The sequence below is a fragment of the Lepus europaeus genome, chromosome 18 (assembly GCF_033115175.1).
Source record: "Lepus europaeus isolate LE1 chromosome 18, mLepTim1.pri, whole genome shotgun sequence".
NCBI lineage: Eukaryota > Metazoa > Chordata > Mammalia > Lagomorpha > Leporidae > Lepus > Lepus europaeus.
In genome coordinates this window covers 5,725,723-5,748,109 of record NC_084844.1, presented here as the reverse complement: position 1 = coordinate 5,748,109, position 22,387 = coordinate 5,725,723, and the positions used below count along the sequence as shown (strand labels likewise).

General features: G+C 60.7%; 1 protein-coding gene across 3 annotated transcripts in view; it reads left to right on the top strand.

Moving 5' to 3' along the window:
• TMEM104 (transmembrane protein 104) overlaps window positions 1-22,387 on the top strand; it is a 53,964-nt gene that overhangs the window by 22,976 nt on the left and 8,601 nt on the right. For all 3 annotated transcript variants that reach the window (XM_062216796.1, XM_062216795.1, XM_062216797.1), the window contains one exon: window positions 14,316-14,409. In XM_062216796.1, coding sequence (XP_062072780.1) covers window positions 14,316-14,409 — 94 coding nt within the window. The remainder of the gene's footprint in view (window positions 1-14,315; window positions 14,410-22,387) is intronic.

Sequence of the window (22,387 nt, the reverse complement as noted above, 5' to 3'; positions counted from 1 at the left end):
GCCTGTGGCCAAATGATGTCTTTGCAGAAAGAGTTGCCCCAAGTTTCTCTCAAGTACTTGGTTTCCCCGATGCATTGAAGATGTACTGAGAAAACTAAGTGTTTATAAATAGAACTTCAGGAGCCCAGCTCTCGTGTAAAAGGAGGTCTCCGAGTATCCAGGTGCAGAAGCCCAGCGCCTGCTGTGTGCGTGTGGGGAGGGCGTTGCCAGCAGCCCACCCGAGAGAAGTAACCAGGAGTGCCCCCCACCGCCCCGCATGTTCCCCTGAGCCGGGCACATTTGGTGAGCTGTCGTGTGCACCGGCAGCCCACGCCCGTGCACCTGCAGCCCACGCTCGTGCACCGGCCAGTTTGCTTGGGAGGCTTCCAAATAGGTCTCCGTGGGGAGCGCTGCTCCCTGCCGGGGACCTTCTGCACTGTGCTTTTTCAGGACCATTTTTAAACACACTTCACACTGATCCCAGGCACACCCTGGCCTTGAAGCCTGAGCCCTCCTTGTTTGCGAGTAATGCAACTGGGCACGAAGACCTGGTGTGCCTCCATTCCCAAGCCCCTGAGCTTGGGCCTGGACAATTCCAGTCTTTCCCTTGGAAAGCTGGGCTCCAGGCAGACCCCATAAACCTAGGAGCCCACATTCTGCATCCCTCTGTGCCGCCAAAACCCCTGTTTCTGGGCAGAGAGCTAAAAACGACTCACAGTCTTTAAGGAAACGCCCTGGCTGTTGATGTCAGAACCTTTCCTTCCTCCCTTTTTGTTGCTTCATTGTGAAGGGAAAAAAAAAATCCTGCAGAACCCCCCAGCCTCTCCATTATTTTAGAAAAGTATGAAATGGGCTCAAAATAGTTTGTGCTCACCAGCCTGACACCGCGTGTGCCAAGCTGCCTTCCTTCCCCCACTCCGTGTCACTGCTTGTGTCCTCCGTGTCACTGCTTGTGTCCCACTGGCTGGTCTGCAGCACTTGGTGGCCCTGCCGTTTTGAGGGGCTGAGCAACACCCTGAGCCATGCACGCTTTGTTAGGGCTGCGTGTTTATAAGCAGAGGCTGGTGTCTCTGGACAGTGCCCCAGGGCCCTGGCAGTAATTGTTTAATTAAATAGAGCACTCACTCTAAAGTAATAACCCTGCTTCCCCAGGTCACAGTGTCCCAGCCAGCGGCACTGGCCCTGCCCAAGCTGGCTCCAGAATGCTAGGAGTGTGCACATTCTCCGTGCACCTGCCCCCGGGGCCCCAGAGGCTGTCAGCCTGCGGGGAGATGTGGGGTGTGGGTCTCATGGGAGCTTTGCAGAGCTGAGTAGGCAGGTGCATAGTAATCCTGGCATCTGATTGATGAACGTGATCTCCGGGTATCGTGGCAGTGTCACAGGGCAGGGGCCACGAGTGTGGCTCTAGCAGGAAGGGCGCAGGCTACACAGGGCAGGTTTAGCTTGACGTGGCGGAACTTCCTTCAGCCACAAATTGAGACATGCCTTGCAAGCCCCGATGGGAAGAAAACACGGGCCCAAGGTTTGACGCTGGGTGCTGACCGTCTCTGGAAGACCCCTCCAGACGGTGATGTCTGGGGGCCTCAGTTGGTCCTCAAAGTCTGGTCCCTGGCCATTGGCATGAGGCTGCCTGGGCCCCACGCCAGCCCTCAGGTGGCAGGTTCTATAGCTGCAGAGCCCTGAAATCTGCATTTTCACACAGTGCTGAGGGTGATTCTGTATGCTCCTCCCTCCGAGAATCCTGCCCAGGGGCCGGGTCTTGGCAGCACCTGGTCTCCCAGCTTCCCAGGACACCGCTGTGGGCACAGTCAGGGCTGCCTGTGCCTTCCCAGGCTGTCCACAGGTCTGCAGCCTGGTGCCACAGGTGACGTCCTGGCCCTGAGGCCTAATGTGCTCCCAACAGGTGGGGGCCAGGCTGTTTCCAGGGTGGGCGAGGAAAGGGGGCTCTACAGTATCCCTTTGCTAGTGGCCGCCTTGCTCCTGAGGCTACCAGGTAACTCCCCTGTCCCTAGCAGGTGGTCTCTTGGCTTCCTCTGAAGCTGCTCGTTGGGGGCTGCAGACTCCTCAGCCCACCAGCCCCCCATGGAGGACATCCCTTGCTGACCACCAGCTAGGGAGTTCATTAACCAGCCTGCCTGATGCGCCGCCTCCCCTCTTTCCCTGCCTCCAAGGTTACTCAGTTCCCAGCTATTTGGAGGTCAGACGTCAGCAGGGGAGGGGTGGAGCCAGCTCGGCCTGCGTGCTGCAGGCACCTGACTTGCCTCCCTCCTTCCCTGCCCCCGGTGCAGAGCCCTCCCATCACCATCACCGTCGCCCTTCCTGTTCAGAGAGTGTGGAAGGAGGAGGCAAGGATGCTGAGAGCATCTCAAGTGATCACCTGGCACCTCCTGGGGAGCCTCGGCAGATTCCAGGCAATGGAGGCGACCGAGGGTGGAGGCTCTGCCTCCTGGTGGTGGTCCTGGGGCAGGGGATTGAGGGCCAGACTGCAGACATGAAAAGCGCTAGGGTTCTAGCTGGTGCCTGGAGAGGTGAGCTGCGGGGCACCTGCATCGCCACCACTGAGCACTGAGCCAGTGCCTCCCGGGCAGAATCGGGTGGTTGGGGTGTGAGTGCTTTTGATGTGAGGTTGGCGAGGGGCGGGGTCAATGGCCCAGTGGGCCCCACGCCTCTGCCACTCACTCGTTCCTCTCAAGTCCTTTCATTCCTGGGACCGAGCTGACCTCTGTTCTGACCCCTGCAGTGTCTCCCTGACCCCGGCCGCCTGTGGCCGAGCAGACGTGCCCCAGCTTTCTCGTGTGCGAGGTCACGTTCCTAGCCCCTCTCCCTTCCCGACATCCAGCAGAAGTAGAGACAAGGGTGGTTTGAGGCGCAGTATCAGGAGCTAAGCGGTGAGAGCCGGTGAAGCACGGGCCTGTGCTGGAGAAGTGCTGGTCTTGGCGCCGCTCCTCCGCCAGCGGAGCTGGGACGAGGCAGGCAGCCGCTGACCCTGGAGCGGCCAGGTTGCCCCTCCCTTCTGCGGAGCCCTGCCTCCCTCCTCGGTCCTCCTTCTCTTCTTGTCTTAGGGGTTTCTCCAGAGCCTGCCTAGTCAGGTACACGCCGGCCCCTCGCCCTGTCCCGCAGGCTCCCAAGGAGGGTCAGGGATGACGCCGTTGCTCTTCTGTCCCTAGGAATGAATGGCCCTGCTGCCCTCCCCCCGCCCATACTCATGGCTCAGATGGTTGAGGTCCCCTCTGAACCTCGTCAGGTTAGAACAGAGAGGGCCCTGTGCAGGGTGCCCGACACCAGGATGGCCTTGGTGCTGGGAGGGTGCCCTTCTCAGAGCAGGCACTCCATGTTGCAGCCCCTGCGTTAGCCCAGGCCTTCTGCCTTGCCAGCGTCAGGATTGCCCCGTGGTCATGAGGATTGTCTTAATTTCAGTCTTTCCAGACTGGCTGTAGGTAAATCTGCCTGCCGTCTCCCTGCTTAAAACTCGCAGGAGGCATTGTCTAAACTCTTTCCTGGGCCTGGCCTGGCCATCTTCTGGAGCCTTCTCTTCTTCCACCACTGCCCACCCTCATTGGTCTGTGTCCTCCAGGGCCACCAGGCTCCGCCACAGCTCTGGGTCCTTGGTGAGCCTCAGCCTTGCTCTGCAGTCCAACAAGCATCCCCTCGTTCCACACTGAGCCTGGGGCCCCTCCTCTGGCCACCTCTCCCCCAGCCCCATCCCTGCCATGGCATTCATTGGATTTTTATAATCCCTCAGTTACCACCGCTGGACACACAGCCAGGCACTGGCACAGATCCTTCCCCAGCTCTCAGGCCTGCTTGGTGGGTGCAGCTAGGCCCTCCCCCCTCTCTCTCTCTCTCTTTTTTAAAGATTTATTTATTCATTTATTTATTTGAAAGAGTTACACAGAGAGAGAAGGAGAGGCAGAGAGAGGGGGGGGGGTCTTCCATCTGGTGGTTCATTCCCCAATTGGCCACAATGGCCAGAGCTGCGCCGATCCAGAGCCAGGAGCTTCTTCCAGGTCTCCCACGTGGGTGCAGGGGCCCAAGGACTTGGGCCATCCTCCACTGTTTTCCCAAGCCATAGCAGAGAGCTGGATCAGAAATGGAAAAACTGGGTCTCGAACCCATGCCTGTGTGGGATGCCGGCACTGCAGGTGGTGGCTTTACCGGCTACGCCACAGCACCGGCCCCAGGCCCTCCCTTCCCAGAGGTGCAGCTCATCATCTAGTCATGGCTGCTCTCAGCAAGGGTGAGGGCACCCCAGTCTGGTGCTGGGTGCAGGGGAGCAGTGAGAAGCTGTCCTCACCCAAGTCCTGAACTTTGCAGCCCCTCTGTGCACCTGCGTGGCGAGCAGGAACCTGTTAGAAGCGGTGCCTGCTTCTCAGTCGTCTGCTGCTCCAGGCAGCGCCCCCAGCCCTGCCCCCTCCCCCACGTCCCACAGCCTCACACACACACACACCCTCGGTCCCTCTCCAGCCCAGGACCAGGCCTCTCCGCCTTCCACCTGGACACGCGGGTGCCGGATGCCATCTCCTCCGTCACACCTGGGAGGAGCTGGAGTGTCCTCTAAACCCTGGGGGCTTATCATTCGGTGAGTGACGGTGTGGGTTTTCCATAGTATTTATCTTTTCCCCCAAACCACACGGGTTGCAGCTCTGGCATCAAAGACTTGGAACCCTGCCCACCACCAGCTACCATCTGGCTTCTCGGCTGAGACAGAGACCACACAGGCTTGTCCTCCAGTGAGACGGCGACAGAAACAGCAGCCCTGCCAGGCCAGCGCCATCGGGCCAGCACAGCCCCCTCCCACCCGGAGGCCAGCAACCCTTCCAGAGGACATAATGAGAGGAGGCAGCAGGCTTTGGCTTTGGGTGACCTGGGCTCTCCTCCCCCTACCTCACCTAAGTAGTTGTGAGACTGTAGATTACTTAGTCCCTCTCGACTTCTTTTCCAAGGCAGAGACAGTAACCAGTTCACAGGCTGCAAGGTTTAAGAAGGGACGAGGCCTAGGGGGGACTGCCTGCCTGGGCACTCCCCTGTCCCTGCACCTCCCGGGATTGCAGGGCCTGAGCCAGGGTGAGTGTCCGTAGGCCTGGAGAGGGCTGGGGTAGGGAAGAGTGTCCGGGGGGCACGGCTTCCTCCCTGCCAGCAGCACTCCCACCTGGCGGCTCGGACACAGTTGGGGATATCACCTGTGCCAGGTGTGTGAGACCTTTCCCAATTCTGAAAGCTGCTGGGGCCACCACGTGCATCTGGGGTGGACACTTCGTGTGGGCAGTTTCCCAGCCGTGCGGTCAGGCCATCTGCCCAGGACTGCAAGAGCCCTCGCGTGCATAGTGACAGTGGCCTCCCCGCCAGGCCCCCAGTGCGTGTCCCTGTGCTTGGTCAGACGAGAGTGATCGGTTTCCGGACCTCTCTTTGCTGTCTGGGGGCTAGGGAGGGGGTACGCTCTGCTTTTGCCTCTCAGAGCCCCATAAAGATCGGTGACCAGCCTCCGTTCTGAGACGGCATCTCGCCTGTGTGGAGCACGGGGCGTGGGGAGGTGGGTCTGGACAGGATTATGTGGGTTCGTCCTTGGTCAGGGTCAGTGTACAGTTGCCTGCAGAAAAGGGAAGCAGGACTTTGGCGTGCGGAGCTCCGCAGCCGTCAGGTGCTCGGAGGCAGTGCTAAGGTGAGCGTCTGGGGGGTGATGAGAGCAGGACAGGAACCGCCTCCCAGGGGCCTCTGCTTTTCTCCCGCTGACGGGGCCCAGTCTCGGAGGAGGCAGACTCCGCGTCCCACTGGCCCATAGCCCGGTGGCCCTGGGCTGTGCTGCCTGCTGCCCCCTCCCAGCCCAGGGAACTTGTCCCAGGCAGCAGGTCTTGCAGCTGCCATGGCCCCTCTGGCTGCCCAGGAGTGCTTGCTCTCTCAGCTCTTGTGTGGGGGCTCTTGGCTGTTCCTTCCACAAGGGACCCCTCCCCAGACCACAGACATTTGCATCCTGGGCGTGGCAATCTGGGCTTAGGGCCGCTAGAGTTGTTGACGACGTGGGGGTGCTGCTCAGGTCATGGGCCAGTTCTCTCCCTTGGTTTCTCCCAGAAATCATCCTTCCAGGCTCCCTGGTATCAGAGTCGAGTACCATCTTCCCCGGTATCTTGTTCGGGCCCTGTGCATTCACAGGCCACCTGTGTCTATCTTGAGTGGGCCAAGCAGATGCCCTAGGGGTCCCCCTCTCAGTTAACCAGGCGAAGGCCAAACCCTTCTTCCTGACCTGCTTGTCGAGCCGCTGTGTGCTGGTTCCTTTCCTGGCTTCTGTAGTCCGCTGGCTGCTTGGAGCCCACTGCTGGGATCTTTACCTTTGGGCTCATATGGCCTCCTCCATGGAAGACAGACTTGCGCTTGATGAGAACCACAGGTGTTGTCTCTCTACTCACCTCTTCTGAGCAGGCCTGCGTGGCTCGGCCTGGCCAAGGCTGTGGTGAGACACTCACAAGATTGCGAATTGGCCAGCGCCGCGGCTCAATAGGCTAATCCTCCACCTGCAGCGCCGGCACACGGGGTTCTAGTCCCGGTCAGGACACCGGATTCTGTCCTGGTTGCCCCTCTTCCAGGCCAGCTCTCTGCTGTGGCCCGGGAGTGCAGTGGAGGATGGCCCAAGTGCTTGGGCCCTGCACCTGCATGGGAAACCAGGAGAAGCACCTGGCTCCTGGCTTAAAAAAAAAAAAAAAAAAGATTGAGAGTTGCCTTCCAACACAGGGAACAGACACTTCTTGAGAATAATGCAGGCATCTATGGCCGGGTTTATCTTTGGTCATCCCTGGAATCTTTCAGTTTGTACAGTAAGCGACTTGCTCTGTGCTGTGCATTCCGGCAGGTGTAGGGCAGACATCAGTCACAACTCCGAGTGACTGAGCCGCTGCCGGAGGCCATCCAGCCACGTCCACGGTGCTGTCGCTGCTGGGTTGGTGTCTGTAGCCCCATAGCTGGACTCCTTCCCGTCCTCTGGGTCGGCCCCTCCCCTGCAGGATGGCTGGTCTCCTGCCTGGGGCAGCTGTTTCCTGAAAGCCCCTTCCCCAGTGTCCCGTGAAAGCACTGTCCTTGGTGCAGAACTCACACGGGCTCCTGGGGGGCGATGCCTCCCCTCCAAGAGCTTTGGCAAATAAACCCGGACGGCAGCTCGCTGCACTTGGTGACGTGTTTCCGGCACCTGCTGCCTTCCCTGGCAGGCCCCTTCTGCGTGGTGACTAATGTTTCATATTTGGCCGGAAAGAACTCAGCACTCCCCTAAAGAGTGCTAGGCCATGGTGGAACTTGTGCCGGGACAACCGTGGCCTGATGAGAACCGTTTGGACCTGGCTTCAGCTGGGCTGCGCTCCCCGGCCTGGCATGGTGGGAGGAGGGGTGTGGTATGGTAGCTCGGGGTGTGCTGATGCTCACTGGGGACGGATGGCCAGGGCCAGCATCTGTTGGATGCCTTCTGTGTCCATGTCAATGTGCCTTAGGAGCTCAGTAGCTCTCATCAGGACACAGCCCCTCCTACCATGTGACTCGTAGCCTGTGACCCCTACACTGCCCCAAACTGCCCCAGAACGCGCCTCCTCCCCTGGATGAGTCCCCAGATGCTGTAACTCGAGTTGGGAAAATAAATTCCCAAACCAGAGCATTCAGAGCTACTTGAGAAATAAAAATAGAACCTTGAGCACCGTTCACTGTACTTCAAGGACGCCATGGAAGTTCGTTCTGTTCAGGGAGGAACTCATGCTGGGTCGCCATTAACCCCAATTAACTTTTAACCCTGGTGCCCAACACAGGCAGCGGCTCCGTGGTCTCAAGGTTCGTTTCTTTATCTCTTGAAAGAACCTCCAGGACCGGTGAGGAGAACTCAGCTGTGCCGTCAGTGTGTCCCCGTCTCCACTGAGACCCGCTCCCCTGAGCAGCCTGTGCGCCCATTCCAAGGCCTCCATAACTGGCCCCTGGACCCCGGTGTGCTTGGGACAGCCCTGTTCTACCTTCTGAGATTTGTCACCTGGTGCCTGGTACCCTTGTCACCCTTGCGAATTAACAGAGGAAACCAAGTCACCTCCCAGCCAGGGAGTGGGAAGACCCCAGTGGGTCTGCCGGCGTTTTACATGGAGGCCCTGGGAGCTGGCAGGTGGAGTGCGGAGGAGAAAGATGCCCGAATCTTAACATTTGGTGACTCGGTCTCACTGTAGTGTGGGAGCCAAAGCCGAACAGAAGCCCTTTGTCCCTGGAGGGTGCTAAGTGAGCAGGCCCTGAGCAGCCCATAAGCTGGGGCTCACTGCACCCAGCAGGGCGTGGCGTTCCCCTCCTCCAGCGCCTTCTCTCACTTCTGGGAAGGAGGGAACAGCAGGTAAACACTGCCTTTGTGTTGCCCTGGCCACTGCTGGCCCTCCTGGGCCCCATGGACACTACCCCTTTGTGCAGGTCTGGGTCTGGAGGCAGGAGGGAGGGACCGCGCCCTGGCTGAGTCAGGCTGGCGTGCCTCCTTAGCATGCCTTCCCACCGTCACCTGGGGCAGAGGTGACCGGGGTCACTCCTGGCGTGCGCTGTGCAGGGACCTCCCAGCACGTTTGTGCTGTGGCCGTCACGCCAGCCCTTCAGGCTCTCCTGTCGTCCTTCTCCAACGGGACCCTCTCTCCTGCCTCTTTTCAGTGGGGAGCAGGCTGGAACTGTGTTACAGAACTCCATCACAGTTCATGTTCTGATGGGCAGCTGCAGTCCCTGCCGGCATGCCCAGCAGGAGAGAAGACAAAGATGAGCAGGGTCAGGAATTTTACCCGTGCTTTGTCAGAAAAGAACTGGAGGGAGGCCAGTATGCGAACCCACTGTGTCCAGAAAGCAGGCAGGGGAAGCGCCCCTTCTCAGACCTCTGGGCTCCTCGCTTTACCTGGGGGCCAGGCAGATCCAGAGTCGTCAGGGCCCACTGAGGCCCATCCCCTCCTTGGCAGGGGTCCTGGAAGACGCTGCCCATGGAGGGAGTCCAGAGCCCCAGGCCCGTCTCAGACACTGTTTCCCCTCCATCGGGGGTGGATCTTTGTCTCCCTGAAACCAGCCCGTGAGCTCAGAGCTTGCTGTTTTGCTTGGGTTTGCTCCTCCCAAGTCAAAGCAGGTGGATTCCATAGCTGTTTGCGGAAGAGCCCCCTTTCTCCCCGAAAGAGTGAAGTGGTTCCAGGCAGAGCCAGCGCACTCTCGCATACCTGATGCTGTCGGCTTTGCCAGCTCAGGTGCTACCCAGAAGTCTGAGGGTCAGCAAGACCATGGCCCCCTCCCCCGCTCCACAGGGACACCTGCCTACAAAGGCACTTCCTGCACCAAAGTCAGCGCACTCTACAAATAGTTAGTGTCCTGTGTGTGCGAGGCCCTTCCCAGGTGCTAGGACAGACAGGGTGCCGGGGACACACAGCCAAGCCATGGAAGAGGAACCTGCCAGGACAGCATCACGGGCACCGGCCGTGTGCAGAGCCCCCGGGGGGACTGAAGCAACTGCAGAGGAGGCTGGCGCCCGAGCACGCTTGAAGGTGGCTGGACCAAGGAAGGCAGAGGGAGCCCTTCACCAGCTGCAGGAATCCGGAGGGCGGAGGCGGGAATAAGAGAGTGAGCGTGGGGTGGGGTTGGGAAGTTGGAGAGGACAGCCTGAGCGGGCGTTGATGAAGAGCGTGGAGTCGGGAGGTGTTAGTTCTCCCTCTGCCACATTCTTACCCCGTCCCCGAACCTCTCCAGTCCCTCGGTGTCACCAGGAAGAGGGCAGCGTTACCTGCCCAGAGACCTCAAGGACAGACATGAGAACATAGTGGAACTTGGGTGGGGGGAGGGCAGTAGGTGGGACCAGCGGCCAGGAAGACCGTGCCGTTGAGATGCTGCGATGAGCGCAGGGGCAGGGGCGGGGCCCAGAGACTGTGCACTCTGGGACTGAGGTGCTTCATTTGGGATTGACCAAATGTTAGAATTTCAGTTTTTCGGTCTGCAGAGAAACCTGAACCCGGGGCAGCAGGTGGCAGCTGCTTCCCTGGGCGCCGATGCTGATGCCCTCAACGCACCCACATTTCCTACGGTTAAACAAGGGGCGTGGTGCGTTGCTGACCCTGGGCCCGTCCTGTGGATGGAACGGGACCAAGCTGAGTGGGAGCCTTTCTCCTGCGAGTTCTGTGTGTTATGGGGTTGGAACAGGGAGAGGGGGAGACCAGTGGTGAGCAGAGCTCACCCCAGCAGGTCCCGGTCGAGAACTCTTGACTCAAAGACCCGCTCTCCAAAGTCGATGGCACTGATTGTCCCGCTCCATGGCTGGACCACTGAGTGGCCAGCTCCAGATCGCTCCAGGAGGACAGAGGCTCCTCTGCTACCCAGATGCCTCCTCAAGCTGGCGTGAGCAAGGCCACACCCAGTCCGGCCAGTCTCTGAGCTCTGCCCACCCAGCCCCTAGGAGGCTGCCAGATACCTTCCCTGAATCTTCCCGTCCCTGGTTCTGGAGAGCAGCGTCCTTCCTGTGTCTGCACTCACAGGGACGAGGGTCAGGAACTGTCCTACTCCCTGGCCAAGGCTGGTGAACCTCGGCTCCTCACTGCCAGCCCATCCACGTGTGTGCAGGCTGCGGCTCCATCCTGTGGGGGCGGGGGGACTGCCGAGCGCTGTCAGGAGCCTTGCCCGGCCATGCCTAGGGCTCCTGGCCTGGGAGAGGGCGAGGCTCTGGTGTGTGATGGCAGCTGGCCATCTGTCACAGCAGCCACAGAAACAATACAGAGAGAAGGAAGGAACCAGAGGTCGCTAGAGTGGGGCACAGGCGTGCAGTGGCAGTGGTGGTGTGCACTTTGCATAGAGGGCGTGGAAGACAGGCAGCCCCATAGAGCTGTAGGCCCCCAGAGTATCCCCAAAGGGCCGAGACCTGGCGCTGTCCGCAGTGCCTGGTGGGTGTGAGCTGCCGGGGCTCCAGCAAGTCTCCGGCAAGGTGCACAGCTAAACTGCTGACCCAAAAAGAGAGAAGCAAGCGGCCCGATCCGCACCCTCAGGTCTGTCTCAGACACCCCCAGTGAGCAGCTGCAAGAGTGCAGTAGGAATCAGAGTCCTTCATTTTTATTTATTTATTTTTTAAGAAACATATTTGGCTGTGGCAACTGGTATCCCAGCCTCCTGCATTGACTCGGGCGCCAGGAGTCCTTGAACAGAGATCAAGTTGAGAGCCGGTTGATTTACAGCATCACGTGGGCTACACAGGAAGACCAGAGAGCCTGGGTTGTCTCTTGGCCTGGGTGGCTGTGAGCAAAGACAGGGACTCTGGGAGGCTGTTCCTGCTCCTGCCAGGCGCCCCAGCCCTCACCCCCCAGCCCAGTGTCACTCGCCTGTTCCTGCAACTGCTGAGTTCTGGCTCTGGCCAATTTGTAGAGGACACCTGTTCCTTAATTAGCCCCAGCTCGAGGTCTGCATCTTCATCTGGCTCCTGTTCGGCAGTCCGTGCCTGTCTGCTCGCCGTAGCGGGCTGCGCCTTCCCGAGTGGTGAGCGGATCTGCACTCCTGAGCGCCAGAGGGGAAGCAGCCACATCCCAGTCACCACCCGGCCTTGGGCCGCATCTTCCAAAAGCCCTTCACTGCCGGTCCCCACCCTTAGGACAGACCTGCCGTCCCCAGGACCAGGTACAAGAACGCTGGGCTGCTACGGACCCTCGGTTGGAGGGCTACAGATTCATACTGCCTGACACTTGCCTGGCACCTCGCATATCCTTCATATATATTCATTCACTTAAGATTTATTTATTTATTTGAAATGCAGAATGACAGAGACAAGGTGGCTGCAACAGCCAGGACTAGGCCAGGCCAAAGCGAGGAGCCCAGAACTCCATCCTGGTCTCCCACATGGATGGCAGTGGCCCAAGCACGTGCGCCATCTTCCACTGCTCTCCCAGCTGCATTAGCAGGGAGCTGGAAGGGAAGTGGGGTAGCCGGGACTCGAACTGGCACTCCGACTTGGGATGCTGGGGTCGCAAGCAACACCTTAACTCACTGCAACACAATACTGACCCTCATCTCATACTTCTTACTCCACCTTTTTTCCTCTACATGGGGGGCTCCCTCAAAGGGCTGGGATTCCACCCCCAGGGGTTTACAGTATGAGGCCTCAAGTGTCCCAAGATGAAGATACTTGCTCAGTGTCAGAACGGACCGGAGGACAGGACCCAGGCGCTACAGCAGCAGAATTATCTGCCTGTCCTTTAAGTAATGGAACCTTCCAGAAACCTTTAGGCTCCGAAGATGAACTCTGACCTCCCACATGAGCCCGCCCCCACAAAGTTCTCCAGCACCCACAGCTGGAGTCCATGTCTTTAGCTGGAGGCATCAGGGGTCAGAGGTGAACCACCCAACACAGGCAGGCATGGCCCAAGTCTGGTTTCCCACAGGCCGTGGTGTTTGGGAAGCTTTCGTGACAAGTGGCTTTGCATTTGTTCGCACACCTGCCATCTCCCTCGCCATCCTTCCAGAGAAAGTCACCCGTGGGATGTCTGGAGTGGTGATCTTCCTGGGTGGCTTCCTGATGGTGCCACAGAGACACACGCAAGACCTGTGCTTGTGCGTGCAGTGCTGCGTCCATAGCCGCCCTCCGTGGCCAGGAGGGTCTCTGCCCTCCCCGCCCTCCCCAACCCAAGCACATCCGTGCCCTGTCTCCTGAACAGAGGCAGGGCCCGTTCTGGCCTGGGGACAGCCAGGACTCCTTTCCGGAACCTCCGAGCCTGGTGACTGCCAGGCGCCTTCGCCGCCCCAGCTAATTAGAGACGTCTCCTTAAGCGGCACTTGAGTCCTCTGTCATTTGTCCTCACAGCGATAATGGACTTGGATAAGAGGTCATAGCGGATGGGGCGGGGGCGGGGGCGGTGCAGGCTCAGCGCCCCCTCTGCGGAGCTGCCGCCTGCCTGCCTGTCACGGCCCGGCTGGGCAGCTGTGACACTCACCCGAGTCACAGGGCCAGAGCCCCGCTCCCCGCGTCGCTCAGGCTTCGCGCCGGCTGCTGCGTCTCTGGCGGGCGTCATTAGCATTAACGTGATAAAATGGCACAGTGTAAATGTTAATAAGGTCTAATTCTCCGAGTGGCTTCCGAGCAGCAGATTGGAAACGGTGCCATCATCTCACCTCCAGCGAGCGGCTTCTGACTCCTCTGTGCCCTTCCCCAGCCCCTCGGCAGCAAGGGCTCAGCTGGCCCAGACCCGTTTCCTGAGACAGGGTTTGACATTGGTTCCAAGTGAACACCCACTTGCCCTGTTCTCCAAGGGGAGAGGGCTGAGGGGATCCTACCACAGCCCCCACTTCTCTGACCAGCTCCCACCCCCACTCCAGACTCTCACTCCCGATTTCCCCAGGAGTGGCCACTCTCTTCCTAGTCCCAGATATCTCTCTGAGGTATCTGCCCTGAATCCATTGGCTCTGGTCCCCTGTCTCTGTCTCTCTCTCTCTCTCTCTCTCTCTCTCTCTCTCTCTCTCTCTCTCTTTCTTTCTCTAAGATTTATTTATTTGAAAGGCAGAGTTACAGAGAGGCAGAGGCAGAGAGAGAAAGAGAGAGAGGTCTTCCATTCCTCTGGTTTACTCTCCAGATGGCCGCAATGGCCGGAGCTGAGCCGATCCAAAGCCAGGAGCCAGGAGCTTCCCCCCACCCAGGTCTCCCACACAGGTGCAGGGGCAAGGACTTGGGCCATCTTCCACTGCTTTCCCAGGCCATAGCAGGGAGCTGGATCGGAAGTGGAGCAGCCGGGACGCGAACTGGCACCTATATGGGATGCCAGCACTGCAGGAGGTGGCTTTACCCGCTAAGCCACAGTGCCGACCCCTCTCTGTCTCTTTAAGCCACAAGCGTGGCTGGGGGGTGATACCCTGTGCCCTCCTCTGAGCCCCCCCCCGGGGGGGGGGGTCCTGTCCTGGGCTGTCTTGTCGGAGTTTCTGCGTCCTCATTGGGAATCGGAGGGCCAGGGCCAGGTCTGCTGCTTTCCCTCCGTGCTCGCTTCACTTCCCAGCTCTCCCGTGCGCACAGCCAGCTCAGTGCTGGGCACAGCGCTGGGTCCGTTCTGGCTGGGGAGAGCAGAGTGGAGTGGATGCTGTCCCTAGGGTGCTGCCGGGCCCTGCTGGAGAGGCACAGCGGAGTCGGGAGTGGGAGCAGCAGCCAACAGGCAGGGCTCTGGGGCTCCTCTTCCACCCCAGCCCTTGGCACCCACCCCAGCTGGGGGACCCCGGGGAGCCCCCGCGGCCCAGGTGCACCCTTGAGTTAGGGCTGGGCCTTCACTGCGGCAGAGACTGTGTGAGCCGGAGACTGCCCGCAGGCCGAGAGCCGCTGCACGCGGCCCCAGTGCCCCCCTCACTCTTGTTCTCATCACCAGGCTGCCTTCACCGTCTTCCTCGGACCCTTCACCTTCTTTGACGTCCAGAAGACCAAGTACCTGCAGCTCCTGACCTCCCTGATGCGATGGGTCGGTGAGTGCCAAGCTCCCCCCTCCCTGCCCTCCCCTCGGCCTTCCTCCACCTCCCCTGAGAGGCTGGCGGCTCCTCCTGACCCAGGTCCGTCCTCTGCCTTTCCAGTAGACAGGGGGGAGGCAGGGACTCTGCCTGCCTCCTACAGGTGGCCGGATTTAGTACCCCCCCCCCCATATGTGACTTTCTCACTGTCACCTGTGTAGATGGAACTTACGGAACTTGGCCTGCTGGGACTGCGGGTCCCAGGGCCAGCCCCTTTCCACACCACTGTGCTGGACCCCTGCGTGCCTGCAGGCTGCCAGAGGATCTCTCTGACCCACAGCCCCGGGTTGGGCAGTGCCCCTGTGGGAGGCACACTGGAGTGGCACCGCTCTGTTCTCATGGCTGTGCCGTGTGGCACAATCATAACACCAGGCATGTGGGGGCAGCCATTCTGTGCCACCCCATCAGCCACCAGAGCGTGAAAAGATGCCCCACCCACAGTGGCTTCTGACCACCTGACACCCAGCTGAGCAAGCCTGCCGTTGTCCTCAGCTAGAATTTGGGGGTCTCTCCCTTAAAGATGGGCAGTAGGGAGCTTGTTTACTTCCGCCACACTGCTCACCAGCTGCTCCAGGGACGGGACCAGCTGCTGGTCTACCTGGACAGAGGCTGAGGGTGGGGGCTTCCTGCCACCCCGTGGGCCAGCGCGTGCTCTGGGTGTGTGTCACCTGGGTGCTGGTTTCACGTCTGAGAACAGGGAAGGCTGTTGGAGGGGACTGAGCTCAGCAAGTCCTCCCGAGCCAAGGGTGCCTCCTGGGAGCTCACCTGCCTCACAGAGGCTCCGCCTTCCTGGCCCCGCCCCCAGCCTCCTTGTTCTTCCTCCAGTTTGTGGTCCACCTTAATGCTGGTACATTTTCATGGACCCAGCCCCCCCTTTCAGTGTGTTTGTCCCTCCCCCCAGCAGGCCCCTGCGCTGCACCTGGCTCCTGCTTCCTACCCAGGTCGGCACAGATCGGGGTGCGCTGAGGGCAGCTTCTAGTCCCGGAGATTGCTGGCAGTTCTGGTGTCTGTAGCCCCGCGGTTTCCCAGCTCAGGGTTACAGATCCCAGTATCAGGAGGCGTCGCCCGGGCGTCCTGGCGTCTTTATCTGGGAGAGAGCAGTGGTCAGGCGGCCCTGTCCAGCAGCTCCTGTAGGAACAGCCTCTGTAGCACGAGGAGCAGGGCAGTCTGGGGCCTGGGGAGCACAGGGTGGCTGAAGCTGCTGCTGCTCATGTCGGTGCTGGGACTTCCCCCGTCTTGAGCTGCGCTCACCAGCCGCCTTCTTCCCACTCGTGGTCTGTCCCCGCAAGGAGACAAAAACAGGACACAGATCAGTTCCGAGGCATTTGGGAGGCCCCACGGAGTGCGTCCTGCCCTCTTCACCTGGCGTGCCCCCGTTTTCAGTGCAGCCAGTCTGTGGCCCAGCTCCCGTCGGGCCCTGCAAGTCCGGCCCCAGCCCAGCTCCCAGGTGGCCATCTGTGACGTGCCTTGTCAGTGGTGGGAAGCACTGGCCCCGGAGGACAGGGACAGAACAGGGCTGGCCGGAGGGGTCACCCATGCTTAGCCTACGTGATGGGTTTCCGAGTCAGCCCGGGAGGGACGGCCGCCGGGCAGTAGCCCCTGCAGCCCCCGTGCCTGCGTAGCGTGACGGATTCCCCTCTGCACCTGGGCAGCAGCACACTCTCTAAGAGGAGAGGAGGTGACTGGCAGTAAATAAAGATCCCAGATGCACCGCAGGCTTGGGGCAGGGCAGCAGCCTCCTCTGGGGCTGCAGGGCCCGGGCCTCTGACAGCAGCTTGCAGCAGCCTGTTAGGGCTAGGGCTTGGCAAGGGCTTTGGCTAGGGCTAGGGCAGACATTAGGGTTAGGGTTAAGGTTGGGGCTAGGGTTAGGGACAGACTAGGCTCAGCTGCTTTAGGATATCTCCAGCTGTTTCCTGGACGGCAGGGCCTGCCCAGCTGCTCCTGAGTTTTGCACTCCCTCCTCCCTATCGGATTCTTCCTCCCAGAGCACAGCAGGCACCACCATTAGCCCCTGGCGCAGTGGGGCCGTCACCTGCAGCTCCTTCTTCCCACCTCTCCTGTGAAGAGGCCCCGCCAGGCTCAGCCCTGGGTGCCCTGGGTGCCCTGGGTGCTGTGAGGCCCCTGGCGCCCTGGAGGCAGCCCTGCGGTGCTGCAGGCCCAGGTGACGAGGCCTTGAGGGAGTCTAAGTTTGTCTTCCGGTGGTGACATTGCTGTCCTTGGTTGTCTACCTGCTCTCTCCCTTTGACTCCAGAGATAACGAGACGTCCCCAGCCTCTCAGTGACCCCTTCCTGGGGCACTGTCGTGGTGACAGCACCGGCTGCTCGGTTCTCTGACGCAGACCTCCCTGTGATGCCCTCTCGGGCAGAGAAACACAGCCCTGGTGAAGAGACCCAGGGAAGGAGGCCTCCTGGGCGGTCCTAGGTCAGATGCAGGTGCTTTCCTGGCCTCTCCCTTGGCCGGGGAGAGCCAGAGTCCCTGGGGCCCCACCCAGAGCTGGCCTGGATGTGGGGCTGGATCCTGGGGGGGCTCTGCCTTTCCTGCATGCCCAGCTACCCAGGCAGTTTTCTAGAACTACCCCAAGAGCAGTGATCTCAGACGCCCCCTCGTCCCCCGAGCTCTCTGCCAGATTGCCAGAATGCAGCAAGCTGCCTTGTCCTCTTGCTCGGAAGGCAGCTGTGTGGCCGCCCCGGGCCCCCACACGACCCTCCCTCTCCCAGCTTCAGGCCAAGCGTTTCCAGGGTGGCAATAAACCAGCTTGGGCTCCAGGAAGACAGAGGGGGAGAATGAGCGCCAAAGGGACCGGAAAATCATAAATAAATGTGCTGAGCCGGAAACTTTCTTGTGCCTAATTAGGAATTGGTTCTGCCATCTGTTGAAACAAGGCCGGGGGAGAGTGCGGGCCCTGAGCAGCGCCGGGGGCCTTCGGATCAGCTCCTCCCAGTGCTCACGCTCAGCTCTGCTTGGCGCTCCCCCAGTTCCGCTGCCCGAGTAGGATTGAAAGGGTTAAACGGCCATTGCACAGAGCTCATTTCCCAGGGAAAGTGTTGGGCTCTGTTTCTTCTGCTCCCCTGTGAGTTCTGAGAGCCCAGGCTGGGCAGTTTGGGGTACCTGGACTGCAGGTACACGCCCTATGCCAGGAGGCTCAGGTTGGTTTTGCTGTCCCCAGCAGGTGCCACGGCGGTTCTGGCCTCCGCAGGGCTCCTGGCCAGGCCCTGTGGTCCGGTCAGCTCCCAGACGGGCTGAGCGCAGCCTTGGTTCTGGCGGCCGGTTTGTACCCATTGTCACACCTACCCCGGGTCACACCACACCTCCTCACCTGTTCCCTCCCACATGGATCAGTGGCCACTCCCAGTGGGCAGGGACAGACCAAGCTCCTCAGCCAGGCCCCTTGTCTGCACCTCAGCAGCGAGGACTCCCCTCACTGGGGCTGTGTGGAACATGCCCAGCACCCGGACAGCATCCAGACGTGAGCAGCAAGGGACATCACCCTCCTTGTCATCCTGAGTGGCCTCTCGGGTCCTCCCTGGAGGTGGCCATGAGATAAAGACAGGACCCCCACCACGTCTAGAAAGCTGCAGGGCCCGGTGTCCATCCTGGGACCTGCACAGCCTCCCCTGGCCACTTGCCAACCACGGTCCACATGTGCACCAGGAGGGAAACCCCTCCCCCCAGCCTCTAACCCATCACTCTTGACGAAGCTCAGAGCCTGAGAATTGAGAAGCAGGCCCAGCCCGTGGGGCAGGAGCGCCAGATCTGTCCGCAGTCAGTGGCCAGGACACCACCCACAGGCCCAGAGCCTCGAGCAGGGAAACGGTGCCCACGGCTGCTCCCACCTGGGATTCCTGCCGGCTGCCCGGTGGGAGCTCAGGCCGGGAGGAGCCTTGTTACTCAGCCCTGTTTCCAGCCAAGCCCCGGCAGATGCCTGCAGACGCCTCACACATGAACAGCTGGCTCAGCTCAGGGCGTCCCGACCGGCGTGATTAAAAAACTGATTCTTTCTAATAAAGGCTGCTCCGGAGCACTGCCTCACTGGGTCTGGCTGTCTAGGACCCACAGGCTCCCTCCCCTCTGCTTGTGTATTCAAAGCAGACACCACTCTGTCTCTGTGTTCCCCTCAAAGTGGGTCAGACGCCAGCCTCCCCGGGCACTGGTGGATAAACTTGAGCCTGCCTCGTGAAGTCTCTCGGCCTAGCTGTCCCCACCTCCCCCCTGGCAAGTGCCCCAGATTTGCTCTCCAAGCCAGAGAGAGAGGCAGGACTCCGAGGTGGGCAGGAGGTGGGCAGGATGACCCCAAGAGAAGATGTCCCCTGGGAACAGAGGGCGCTCTGGCTTCCACCCATCCCAGCTCCAGGACTGACCTCAGGGGGTGTCTCCCAGCAGGGGCTGCTCTGCTCGGTCCCCAGCAGTAGCCAGGGTCTGTGTGCTGGGCCATCTGGTGCCTGCTGCTGCCAACCTGGCATCTGAGTTCCTGCATAGCCACCCGCCCGGTGCTTCTCGGGAGTCCAGGTAGGGCTCCCCCTCCCACTCGGCACCCCATCCTAGACAGCGCGTTCTGCCGCCTGCGCCCTGTGCACACACTGACAGGGCAAGGCAGCTAAGTCCCAGGTCAGCCCTGGTCAGCCGAGCGAGGGTCTGACCCGGCGACGGTTCCAGGCCTCGCAGCGCAGGACCTGCAGCTCCAGAGCGTCCAACGTCCTTGTCCTGGGCCGCTCCTGTCTTCCTCACCCTCTCTCTCCTCCCTGGTTTCTCTCTGCTTCCAGCTGGCTGGAGAGGAAGGGCCCAGCAACTCCCAGAGGGGTGGTGGTGGCTAAGACGCAGGTTGCCAGTCCACAGGAAAGGGTTAGTGGGGAGGGGAAACTGGAGACGCCCCTCCGCCAGGTGCCACCTGCCAGCCCCGAGCGTGTGGAAGGGAGACTCAGCTGCTTCTGAGGCTGGAATCTTCCCTTGGTCCACACCACCCCTCCCACCCCACGTGGAAAGAGTGGGTGCTCTGGGAACTCACTGAGCCAAGGAGGAGACCCAGGCCTGTGCTCTGCTCTTCTGCCCTGATGAGGAGTGGGCAGGGCTAGAATCCTCCAGAAAGCACCCAGGGGCCCCAGGGTGGGGAGGTGGTCAGATCAGCTGCAGATGCCCTCCTCCCTAGAGACCTAAGTGAGCTTTGGGTGAGTTGCCGCAGCCAGGGCCAGCGTGCGTGTGGAACCCATCCAGACCTGGCACACACCCAGAGCCCCAGCTGCCAGTGGGGGACAGCATGGCCCAGGGACTCTGGGTGTGACAGGCAGGGGAGCTGAGGTCGCTCTGGGTCACAGAGCAGGTATGAACGCCATGTCGTGTCCTCACCTGCCTCCTGTCTCACCCCGGACCCCCAAAGACTGGCTGGTACCAGTGGCAGATGTTCCCAGGAAGGGTTCTGACAGCGGCTCGACCCGGCCAGGAAGTGGGTCCACCAGAGTGACCCCCGTCCCTCGCCTTGGGTTGGCCCTGCTTGCTGGGAACTGGGCTCCCAGAATGGGAACCGAGGTTTCCCGGATGGAAAAGAGGACTTGGACCGTGTGGAGCCCACACGGTCACTGTAGCCACCCATTCCAGGCCCTCGGTGCCCCCGAGATCATCTGCTTTTTATCTGCTATTACGTTTAAAAGGTAAAGTCTTTAGTGCAGGAAGTTAAGCCGCTGATCTGTCTGAGCACGGGTCAGTGGTTAGGGCCCCTGCCGCGTGGCCCTGGTGCCCCCTCCAGCTCTGTGTGCCCCCGCTGAGCACGGGCATCATTTCCAAGTCCCAGCCTTCCTTGATGCTGACCTTTGCCACCTCCTCCTGCGGCTTCTGCTTGGCGTTTTGCCCCCCAGCCTGTCTGCAAGGGCGGCCGTGGCCACCCCCAGGTGGAAACTCGGTTCCTAGCTGAGTGGGGAGTTGGCCTCAGTGTCCACTTCTAGCTTTAAAGGTGACAAACAGAGTCCGTCCCGAGGTGAGAGGGTGCAGTGCAGGCTCAGGAGTGGAAGCCAGGGGAACGAGGCCCTGTGCGTGCTCAGGAAGAAACAGCCTCCCTCGCTCCCTCACACCCGAGCGTGCGGCAGGCTCCTCCCTCTGCCCCTCCTCCAGGCTGCAGGACGGGTGCTCTGTCGCAGTTAGCCAGAGGTCATTAAGGAACAAATGCCTGCTCCTGTTTGTGGGTCTGGGATACTGCTTGGTCCTCGGTGCTTCTCAGCTCAGGCCGAGCCCACCCCCGTCAGCCCTCCCAACCCTCGCGGTGAGACGCAGGTCGTCCCCCAGAGCTGGCCATCTGCACGGAGGAGCTCCTGCCTCCCCGCAGCCTCACTGTCAGATGGCCTCCTCCTCACATGCGGCCCAGACCAGAGCCCACCCCAGCCTCAGTTATCTCTGAGTTATCAGTAACTCTGAGGTCAGAGTTGAGGAGGCCAGCTCTCCAGGGAGCAGCCCTACTAAGGAAAGGCTTGGAAGAGGGGCCCGGCTGCCAGTGCGTGCGGGGAGGTCAGCCCGTTTGCCCTTAGCTCCGAGAGTCACAGTTCGGGGCATTTGTACACAACTCAGGCACTGGAACATTAAGGAGAAGGGGTGTGCAGCTTGTGGTCTGGCCCCCGAGGTCATGTGTGCCCCTCATCCACAGCAGCTGCCCACCCCACCCCCCCAGGCCCTGTTGAAGGAGCTGAGCGGGACCTTAGGGCTGGGACCACTGGTTAGAGCCCTCCGTGGTGCCCGAGAGGCTCTGTCCACCTCGTGCCTTTGTCGAGATGTCCCTCTAGCTCGGCAGCCCCGTAGCACTCGAGGCCCAGCCAACACTGTGCAGGGCAGGCTACCCTGGCGGTCACCGCCGAGGGGACCCTGAGCCTGGGTGTCCTTTGGCTTTTCAAGAAGGCTCTGTGCGATCTCAGAGCCGCACCCTAGGTCTCCCGCGTCCCCGTGCACATCTGGGAGGTGGCAGAGGGCTAGATGGTCTGAGCGAGGTCAGGGCAGGAGGCAGACGTCTTTCAACTTCCTGTCAGGTCAGGTGCTCCCCAGGTGCACACGCAGCCACACACGGCCCCACGGGACACCAGGTCGCAGCCAGTGCCCACTGCCAGCGGAGGTACATGCCGGCCACCTGGGGGAGTTGTAATTTTGAGCAGCCACATGTAAAATTTTCATCCACTTTTATAATACACTTATTTAACACATCCAGGAAGTCTTTCAGCGTGCAGTCATATGAGAAATGCCCAAGGGGGACTCACATCCCCTTCCTTTTTTTTTTTTTTTTTTTTTTAAGATTTCTGTATTTGAAAGAGTTACACACAGAGAGAAGGAGAGGCAGAGAGAGAGAAAAAGGTCTTCCATCTGCTGGTTCACTCCCCATATGGCCACAACGGCCGGAGCTGTGCCGCTCTGAACAGGAGCCAGGAGCTTCTTCTGGGTCTCCCTTGTGGTGCAGGGGCCCAAGCACTTGGGCCATCTTCTGCTGCTTTCCCAGGCCACAGCAGGGAGCTGGATCAGAAGTGGAGCAGCCAGGACTTGAACTGGCGCCCATCTGGGATGCCGGCACTGCAGGCAGCGGCTTTGCCCGCTGCACCACAGCGCGGGCCCCTCCCATTCCCTGTCAAGTCCAGCATGTGTTACACCAGCCACATCCAGGCATTCAGTAGCCAAGGTGGCCGTGTGGTCAGCAGAGAGATAAACACTTCTGGGTGCTTCCAGTGCCCCTGCAGGAGAGCCTGGGCGGCATTCAGGCAGGCCCGGAACAGGGGCCTGTCCTGGGCCCTCCCCTCTCTCCCTGTCCTGGGCGGCCGGCCCCACAGTCTCCAGGGTTCTCTGATTCTCTGAGAAAGGCCGCGCATCACACCCACACCCACAGGGAGCAGGGAGCGCTCCCCATGGCCCAGAGACAAGCCGGGGGTGCCAGGGTGACTTCCGCCCTTGCCCAGAGACCCCAGAGAGGGGGAGGGG